We start from the raw sequence: 10081 nt of genomic DNA on the forward strand, positions 1-10081 counted from the left end.
AGGAACAGAGTTCCGGCCAGCTCCCAAGTTGTCCACGCCCAGAAGGAACTCATTAATCTTTAATCTTAACTTATTTAGAATAATCTTAACTTATTTAGTTTCTCACTTTGCATCACTTAAACATCATCGTGTTACACATTAATTGGCTGTTCAATCCCTGTCTATAAAGTTAGGACCTCATCTGCCATTCCAATGAAAAAGTGTGCCTTGCGCACGAAAGCTCATACCTTCAATAAACCTTTGCTGGTCTTAAAGGTGCCGCTGGACTCTAAATTTGTTCTTCTCCATTTCAAGTGGCTCGCAACCAATAGAAGCCCAGAGGCCAAACACCTCGATCCGGGGAAGCCTTGCATAGCTGCAGGAACTGATAGCTGCAACTTGTAAACCTCTGCAACAGAATGCTCACCTTACACGCACGTACACATGCAATGGACTGGCTGAATGTGTTTTTTGCAGCGACTGAGAGTTTCGTCTCCTTCAGAATAGCTGATTGTTGTGTGCCCCTAGACCGGGATCAGAGCCAAAACGGCTTCGTTTTGTCCGACTTGCCTACAAATCCAGGTGGCAGAGAATGTTAAGAAGGGCAGCGGCTGAGCCAGTTTGGTGTAGAGAGCCAGTTTGGTGTAGAGGTTAAGTGCGTGGACTCTAATCTGGGAGAACCGGGTTTAATTCCCCCACTCCTCCACTTGCACCTGCTGATGTGAACTTGGGTCAGTCACAGGCTCTGGCACAGCTGTCCTTGAAAAAGAGCAGTTTCTGTCAGAGTTCTCTCAGCCCCACACACCTCACAGGGTGTCTGTTGTGGGGAGGGGAGGGGAAAGGAGTTTGTAAGCCGCTCTGAGACTCCAAGTGAAGGGCAGGGTATAAATCCAATCTCTTCTCTTCTTCTTCTTCTTCTGAGTGGTAGACCGCCAGCTCGCCCTGCAGAGAGTCCCTGGTTCAACCCTTGGCCTCTCCAGCGAAAGGATCACAGGCAGAAGGGAATGGCACAACCTTTTCCCAAGTCCCAGCAGGCCAATCAGGGTAGACTGTACCAAGCTAGACTGACCAACAGTCTAACCTGGCCTAAGGCAGTGTCAGAGGCTCAGCTTGGGAAATGTCAACATTTCGTTCTAGTCATGAAATAGCATGGGAGATCACAGCCCCACATGGACTGACTAATTCTGGATCCCAAGCTCCCTGTGTTCATTTTCACAGGTTGGCTCAGTCACTTGACACTCACAGTGGTTTACCACAAGATACTTTCTTCCAAAAAGCTGTGTTTAGCGTCTGTGCGGTGAGATCTTCACCCCATGGCCCACACCATACTACCCCCAGAATGTGCACGGAAAGTGACGTACTCAAAAGTGGAAGGTCTGAGTCCAGTAACACCTTGAAGGCTCTGAGCTGGACGGGCCAGGGTGGGCCGATCTCTTCAGATCTCAGAAGCTAAGCAGGGGCGGCCCCGACTAGTCTTTCAATGGGAGACTACCGAGGAAGTCCAGGGTTGCTATGCAGAGGCAGACAGTGGTTCAGTCATAGAATCACACAGGGCTATTTTTGGGCAGGAACGCACAGAAACAGCGTTCCGGCTGGCTTCAGAGTTGGCCATGCCCACTACAGCCAAAACCTCTGCGTGCGTGGCTACAGAGGGGAGGCCTGGAGAGCGAACCCCCCCCCGGCGGCTCCGAAGCAGGCGGGCCAGGGGTGCCCCTGGAAGAATCAGGGAGGCATTTAAATGCCTCCCCATGCCTTCCCCATAGGGTTGCCAAATGTCTCTTACCTCCTCGGCGGGGGACCCCAGGCTATCTCCTGGTGCGCGTGCGCGCCACACCTACGTCAGCCAGATGTGACGTCGCACGCTGGGGGCGGGGCCACAGCCATTTGAGGGGGAAACTCTATGTTTTCCCCTCAAATGGCTGTGGCCCCGCCCCCAGCGTGCGACGTCACATCCGGGTGACGTGCACGAGGGGGTGGGGTTTCCCCCGGGCCCCGATTCCGCGGGGGCGGAAATTGGGGCTCGACAGTGGGGGGGAAATCTGCCCCCCGGGGGCATTTGGCAGCCCTACTTCCCTGACCTGTCCAAGGCCGGCTTGCCCAGGCTCCCCGCAGCCGCAGGGCACCCAGGCAAGCCAAGGGAAGGCAGTTTAAACTGCCTTCCCTCCCCTCCAAGGGGGGGCTCGCCCAGGCTCCCCGCCTTCCCCTCCCTCCAAGGGCCTGCGGGGGGAGCCCCAGGGCACCCAGGCAAGCCAAGGGAAGGCACGGGGGTGTGGCCTAATATGCGAATATGTGGAAAGTGGATTGAAAGTTAGCTTGGCAGGAAAACGCTATGAAACTCATGATCTCCGTGTGCAGGAGATGGATGTGGGACTCCATTCAAAGAAGTGCCCTTTGTAGGCATTCCGGAGCTGGTTGTCCCATGGAAAGCTGTGCCCTGTACATTTGGATTGGCTCTGGATCCACCGGGAGGGATGAGGAGGTGCTAGGATCTGGGACTCAGCCACAGGATCCCTGATCTTGTTGATCTTTTGGTATTTGGAGAACAGGTAGCAGGGTGCCATAACAAAATGGCTGCCATGCTAATGGGACCGTGCTAATGAAGCCAATGGCTCACCACGGTTGGGGCCAATCACAAAATGTTAGGAAGTGCCGCAAAATGTTCAGGATGTCCCGAACCAAGCACCCTCCTATGGTGGAGACAGCAATATGCAAATGGGTGCTCCCCACAGACCCAGAAGTGATGCCTCTTGGGCTTTTCTGAAGGACTTTCTGCTCCAGTAAGGTGAAAGAAAGTCAGGACAGGTTCTTTCTTTCTTTCTTTCTTTCTGAGATTTTGTAAATCCCGCCCTCCCCCGCAAGCGGGCTCAGGGCGGGGTACAACGCACCACAAAGACATAAAAACCGATTTATATAATTTATACGTTAAAATCAGAAGACCCAACGAAACCTCCGTGATGGCGAGATGGTAAAAGCCTAGACCTCGGGGATATGACTAACTCGGGAAGGGCCATCGAGGTAATACCTGGGCCATCCCCCAGCCTATGATACAAGCTGATGTAACCAACAGCGTAGGCTAGTTGGAGGGGGGGGCTGGTTAGAGCAGGGGAGGCCAAATATAGTGAGGCAACCCATCGCCTCAACCAAAGGTCCGTTTTACAGGCCCTGGAGAATTGCAATAAGCCCCACAGGGGCCTCCTGATCTCAATTGGGAGCTTGCTCCACCAGGATTGGGCCAGGAACATTTGCATTGTGAGGAAGAGCTATTTTAGGGGGGGGGAGAAGAAGAAGAAGAAGAGGAGGAGGAGATTGGATTTATACCCCGCCCTTCGCTTGGAGTCTCAGAGCGGCCTACAAACTCCTTTCCCTTCCCCTCCACACAACAGACACCCTGTGAGGTGGGTGGGGCTGAGAGAACTCTGACACAAACTGCTCTTTTTCAAGGACAGCTCTTATCAGAGCTACGGCTTGCCCAAGGTCATCCAGCCAGGTGCATGGGATCAAACCCGGTTCTCCCAGATTAGAGTCCGCGCACTTAACCACCACACCGAACTGGCTCTCCAAACTGGAAATAAGCAGGCACCCAGAAACCCATCGGAGGCACGACAGGGGGCAGGATCCCCAGGTCACACAATTTCCGTCTGATGGCAAAGGGGCATGAGGTGTTTCTTGAGTGATAGAGGCCTGTAAGGCTGATTAAATGAAGCAGGAAAGAGGTGAGCCGGTATGCTGCAGAAACAAATCAGCCAGGAAATCTGCGTAGGGTTTCTGGGCAGATACTCCTATTGCTTCCGAAGTTCTTGCACTGTTACGGTGCGGTTTGGGTAGTTCTGACACAGACACAGGCTACGGAAGGTTTAGGAAAAGGCAGCAGGCTGAAGAATGTGGAAAGAAGGGGAGGAGCGCAAGATTGGGGGGAGAGGCACACGTCGGACCGTGTTGAAGGTGCCCGTTCTTGTAAAGCTAGGTTCACTCAATCCCTCTTTCATTACTAGGAATGGAATTGCCAAAGTGAATATATTTTTTCAGGAGTGGAATTATAAAAGCAACGGGGAGTCTCCTGCTTTCACAGTATGTATTCTGCTCAGCGTCGCTCAGCACCCGCTGGCTCCTGCGCTGCTCGCCCTAGAGAAGTGACTGAGGTCACCGCCACCCTACCGCTTCAGTCTGGTTCAGGTGGTAGCGTGAAGCAGGGTTTACCCCCCCCCCCCGCTTCCCCACAGAACCGGCATCCATACACACATCTTCCTGCTTTGCTACGATCTCTCCTGAATCTGCTTCACAACAGGGTTTTGGGATAGGTTGCAGTAAAGCCAGGTTGGATGCCAAGGGGATCTGACAGCTCGGCTCTTTCCCGCCCGCTTGGGTGTCATTATTCTCCCCCACAGCTGTGTCACTGCAGCGTGGGGTGATCAGCATTCTTGCACAGTAAGGCGATAGCCACAGATCAATTGTTTTTAAGCTCGAAAGAGCCCTCTGGTGGTGCAGGGGAGGGATTGTGGGGGGGTAGGGAAAGTGTGGGGAAACCCACCCGATGGAAGCCCGGTTCTCGCTGCACTGTGTTAGCAGCCCCAGCAGGAGAAAACCCACACCCCAGGGGAGGACTCCTGACGCCAAGCACGGCTGGTCTTTTAAACTTTCATTTTCGCAGACTACAATTGCACTGAATGGGTATCTAGAGGTCTCCCTTCCAACAAATGCTTTTGTGTTCCAAACAGTGCATTTTCCCAGCGCATGAACTACAAAACCCCAACAGAATCAAACGGCAGTCAGAAACGCCATTGCCAATGCAGTATTTACAGTGTCATCAGCATCTATTGGACAGCGTCTGTAACATCACTTAATGGCAAAGCAAGCCTCCCCCCCCCCCTTCTTCCTTGTGTTGCCAAGAGGCAAAGAGGTTCTTTTCCACTAAAGGATTCGAAAGCAATAAATGCACCGGTGCTGAAGGACAACGCTTTTATTGAAATCTCTGTAATAGACATCAACAAGTCACAAGAATAAACAGGGAATAAAACAGAGAATATACCCACACCCCTTCTACTACAAGAACCCTGAAGAATGGCAAGCAGCAGACTCCAGGTGCTGAACCTCAGCTCAGGCAGGACTGTGGAGGAGAGGAGGAGAAAAGGAGGAGGAGATTGGTTTTATACCCCGCCCTTCACTACCTGAAGAAGTCTGACTGGCTTACAATCTTCTTTCCCTTCCCCTTCCCCTTCCCACAACAGACAACCTGTGAGGTAGATGGGTCTGAGAGAGCTCTCTCGAGAACTGCTCTTGAGAGAACAGCTCTGAGAGACCATGTGACTGACTCAAGGTCACAACAGCAGCTGCATGTGGAGGAGTGGGGAATCAAACCCGTTTCTCCCACATTAGAGTCCACACTCGTAACCAACACCTGGAGTCTGCCCGCTGTCATTCTTTGTGGTTTCTGTAACAGAAGGAGCATGGGTATATTCTGTGTTTATTTCTGTGACTTGTTAATACTTCATTTCAATAAAACAGTTGTCCTTCACCACTGGTGTGTTCAGGGGTCATTTCATAGAAAAAGAGGTGCAGGAGCTCATTAGCATAACTTATTTGCATATGCCACACCCCCTGACATCACTGGAAGTGTGTCAGAAGGCAACACCCACCGCTCCACTGGACTGTTTTGCATTGCTAGCTATTGGGGGGGGGGGAATGTGCAGATCTGCCCTCGCAGAGGAGGGAGAGCTTGTACCTGAATAAAGCTTGGTCTTAAAGGTGCCACTGGACAGTTTTGGACTGGGGGGCCGGGGGGAGCTCTGCAATTTACCTGGCTGCTTCTTGCTCTGACTGAGGGCTGCTGGGAGCAGGGGGTGGGGCTTGTTGCATGTGCCCACCCCCTGCGCTCTTTACTGCCGGAGCTCCGCTCCTGTGCGCTCCTGCAGGAAATGACCCCTGGGTGTGTTTATTGCCTTCGAATCCCTTAGTGGAAAAGAACCTCTTTTCCCCTTGGCAATACACTGCTGCCTCATTTTACTGCATTTTCTTACCACCTTTCAGATTACAACACTCATATCATAGGTCTTATAAAATATTTAAAACCAAAAATGCAAACAACCAGATAAACGACGGAGCAAAGCGTGTTGGTAGACTTCCAAAAACGATGTCTCCGCTTGCTTCCATGACCCTGCAAAAGCAAGGCATTTTGATGCGAACCAGTTTGAATTTTTATTAAATTTCGTTCTAGCCCATCTGACCATTTTGCAATGGAAGCAGAAAGGGTTTTCTGTCACTTTGCAAATATTTTACCTTGCCGGCACTTGGCATACAAAAAAATCTTGCAAACAGCCATTAGCCATCAACATTCGACAGCATCTGACGTGTTGCAGGAGGAGACATTTCACGCCGACTGCATTAAAATGCAGACCGCGTTCTCCTAACCCTTCAGCAAATGAGAAGAGCCGGCTTGCCAATGTTTGATCCTGGATTCGGGAATCAAATTTTGACATAATCCAAATTTCAAAATTCTGCAGAATTTGCCCCACCCCCACCCCCTTACGAGAGCTCACAGGCAGCCGTAGAGGGCAAACCTACCCTTGATGCTGGGATCTCCACGTCCAGTGTTCCCAAGCATTTCTTTTTCCCTTTGGAAATAACACCCCCATACAGGAAGCAGTTCTTTCGGGACCAGGCGGGAGGGAACCGTAACCCTTTCTCATCCCAACACACACCATTTCCTAAACTAAATGGCCCTGCAGTGGAAGGTTGCCAACCTCCAAGTGGGTCATGTTCAAGGACTGTGATGTATATAAAGAATATAAGGCACAATAATTTCTCTTTCTGAGCACAAAAACCCCTAATATACGCTGCTGCCGTAAGCGTTTTTGTGCTCACAAAGAGAAATTGTTGTGCCTTATCAGGGCTTTTTTTGTAGAAAAAGCCCAGCAGGAACTCATTAGCATAATAGGCCACACCCAACAACAGAAACTCATTAGCCTATCCAGCCACACCCATGAGAGCATAGCTCATTAGCATATTAGGCTGCACCCCCATGTTACCAGAAGTGTGCTCCTCGAGCCACACCCACCTTTTTGCTTGTTATTCTGTTTACCTTGTTTGTTGTCAAAACCCAGGGCTTTTTTTGTAGCAGGAACTCCTTTGCATGTTATGCCACATACCCCTAATGTAGCCAACCCTAATGAGTTCCTGCTGTTGGGTGTGGCCTATTATTCTACTGAGTTCCTGCTTGGCGTGTTCAACTTTGGAGCCAGCCGGAACTCCGTTCCTGTGCGTTCCTGCCCAAAAATAGCCGTGTTTATGTTCTTTATATACATCACAGTCCTTGAAAAAGACTGTATTTGAAATGGGTAAATTCCTACAGTCCCATGGGACTAGTGATTGTGATACCGACAAGGTGCTGTCTGAATATTTGAACAGAATGTAAACCTGCACTTTGATGTTTTGTTTGGGTGAAACCTCCACATGGGGCCTGGAGATCCTGCAGGATTACAACTGATCTCCGGAATACAGAGATCAGTTCCCCCGGGAGCAAATGGCTGCTTTGCTGGGCGGACTCTATGGCATTATACCCCACTGAGGTCCCTCCCCAAAACCCATCCTTCCCAGACTCCGCCCAGATCACTAAGGGTTTCCCAACCCAGAGTTGGGACCAATGCTCCCTCTAAGCTGTGGAGACTTGTGAGCAAAAATTCCACTTTGTGAGCTTCTGGCATTAAAGTTGTGAGCGAGCGATTGGGCTGCTGCATACATTAGTTTGGCCTGGAGCCCTCCTTCCTGAGCTGAGCCAAGAATGTGAGAGCCGGAGGCTAAAAAACTGCGAGCTAGCTCACACGAAGTCCGCTTAGAGGGAACATTGGTTGGCTCCCTTACCACAATGCTGTTATTTGCCTCCATGGACACGGTAGCTTTCTCATATCCTTCCCCCCAAAAAAAACAGGGCAAAGAGCTCCAGAGCACTAACCACAGTTGCAGAGGGAAACGGTTCATTCCCACCCCACCTTCCATCACACCCGGAACCCAGGGCCCCACGCGGCTGCAAGTTCCAAAGAAAAACCAACTGGGGCCACAGAACATTTTGGGGAGCTTTCCTGGAGCACTGCGGTTCTCCCGCTCCCCTGACTTTGCGCTCTCCGCTTTGGCAGGTGGTGACGTTGCTGTCCCAGCTGGGCAACCAGTGGAGCCTCTGGTTCGGTTCCTCCGTCCTCTCCGTCGTCGAGATGGCCGAGCTGATTTTCGACTTCCTCGCCGTCACCTGCATCCTGGCCTTCCAGTGGGCCTACCTGCATCGATCCTCTGACCGCCCCGCCTCCGGCGGCCACGACAACTCCACCTTCTGCAGTGCACCTTCTATGCCTGGCGCCCCAACGCATCTGCCTGTTGCGTCCGGGGTGGCCCCGCTGCCTTCCTACAATAGCTTGGAATCGCTTGCCGTGCACAGCTTTCCCTCCAGTGGGAAAGAAGGCCCCGCTTGGGCCTGGTGGGCATTACTGTTGGGAGAGGATTTCAGCCAATGCTCCCTCTAAGCTGTGAGCAATAATCCTACTTTGTGAGCAATTGGCATTAAAGTTGGGAGCGAGCAATTTGGCTGCTGCATAAATTGGTTTGCTCTGGAGCCCTCCTTCCTGACCTAAGACAAATATGGGTGAGCTGGAGGCTAAAGAACTGTGCTCAGCTTAGAAGGAACACTGGTCTCAGTTCCTGCAACCCACCAAGCTATAAGCCTGATATCTCCACAGGGCAGGGGAAGCAGGCAATACCTCATAGAAAGGGGCAAGGATGCACCAACACAGGGCCAATCAAATTGGAATCTGCCTTTTGCGTGGCTTTCCTTTGCTGGGCTCACTTTAGGTAGTCTGTAACTATCTTTAAAAAAACAAGAACCACATTAAAGAGATGGGTTGTGATCTATCCAAAGAGGGCTTTATTTTTATCCCATCTGTGTGATGCATGACATGAGAGAGACCTTCAAATGAATGGGAAACACAATAGGAGAACGCAGCCTTAAAATCTGCACGCCCTTCCATCTGTATTCTCAACTGTTCATCTTTCACCCCAGGCTCACCGCTGTGGACACCATGTCCTAAGCCAGAGTCTCTCTGAATGCACAGCCAGGAGGAGGAGGAGGCGGAGATTGGATTTATACCCTGCCGTTCACTACCTGAAGGAGTCTTAGAGTGGCTTACAAACTCCTTTCCCTTCCCCTCCCCACAACAGACACCCTGTGAGGTAGGTGGGGCTGAGAGAGCTCTCCCGAGAACTGCCCTTGAGAGCTCTGAAAGGACTTGTGACTGACCCACGGTCACACCAGCAACTGCATGTGGAGGAGTGGGGAATCAAACCCGGTTCTCCCAGTTTAGAGTCCGAAGTCTTAACCACCACACCAAACTAACACTGCTTTAGAAGAGGTCACCTTAGGCAGTTTACACAAAGACAGGAAACAGGACATGATACTGTAACATAGGTTGTTTGAACTGGCTTGGATGTTATTTTGGGGGGGGGGGGGCAGCCAGGTTATTTTCCCCACCTCTCCAGAGCGTTGCGGTGCTTCCACAAACCTCCCTTGTTTCCCTATGTCTTTCTTGCATTTTCTAAAACCTGCTTTGCTGAACCCACAGGGACGAGAAAGTCTGTCTTCACCAATCCCTCCCATATCAGGACAATTTTTGCAGCCCCAATCCCCACTGGCATTCTCCTCCATCCCCAATAAAAAGTTTGGCAATAAGGTTAGAAACTTAGTCCTTTGTGTGTGTCGTCCCGTCCCCCCCCCCCCGAAGCAGCACTACCCCAGGGGTTACAGAAAGACAGGTCAGTGGCCAAGGGTGAATTTACAGATGGGCCGGAATGGAAATCCAGCAGCTGTGCGCATTCTTGTGCAGCTAACCTTCCAAGAGCTCCCTCCTGCGTTCGTGAGCACATATGACCTCTGCTTTTTCTTTTCCCAATTATGCTGATGCAGCATCCCGCAAACACATTCCAGCCTGCTTCCCAGCAAATGGGGGGGAAGGGGATGGTGCATTGTCATGCACAGGGCTTTTTTTGTAGAAAAAGCCCAGCAGGAACTCATTAGCATAATAGGCCACACCCAACAGCAGAAACTCATTAGCATATTAGGCCACAC

General features: G+C 51.3%; 1 protein-coding gene across 1 annotated transcript in view; it reads left to right on the forward strand.

Moving 5' to 3' along the window:
* Nucleotides 1-8486, forward strand: part of SCNN1A (sodium channel, non voltage gated 1 alpha subunit) — a 29919-nt gene extending 21433 nt beyond the window's left edge. Inside the window, 2 exon segments of the mRNA XM_015420728.1 lie at nucleotides 3972-4047; nucleotides 8106-8486. Of these exon segments, the coding sequence (XP_015276214.1) occupies nucleotides 3972-4047; nucleotides 8106-8486 (457 nt within the window).
* The last annotated feature ends 1595 nt before the right edge of the window (nucleotides 8487-10081 follow it).

Source organism: Gekko japonicus, unplaced genomic scaffold, assembly GCF_001447785.1.
Source record: "Gekko japonicus isolate JY-2015 unplaced genomic scaffold, Gekko_japonicus_V1.1 scaffold1516, whole genome shotgun sequence".
NCBI classification, from domain to species: domain Eukaryota; kingdom Metazoa; phylum Chordata; class Lepidosauria; order Squamata; family Gekkonidae; genus Gekko; species Gekko japonicus.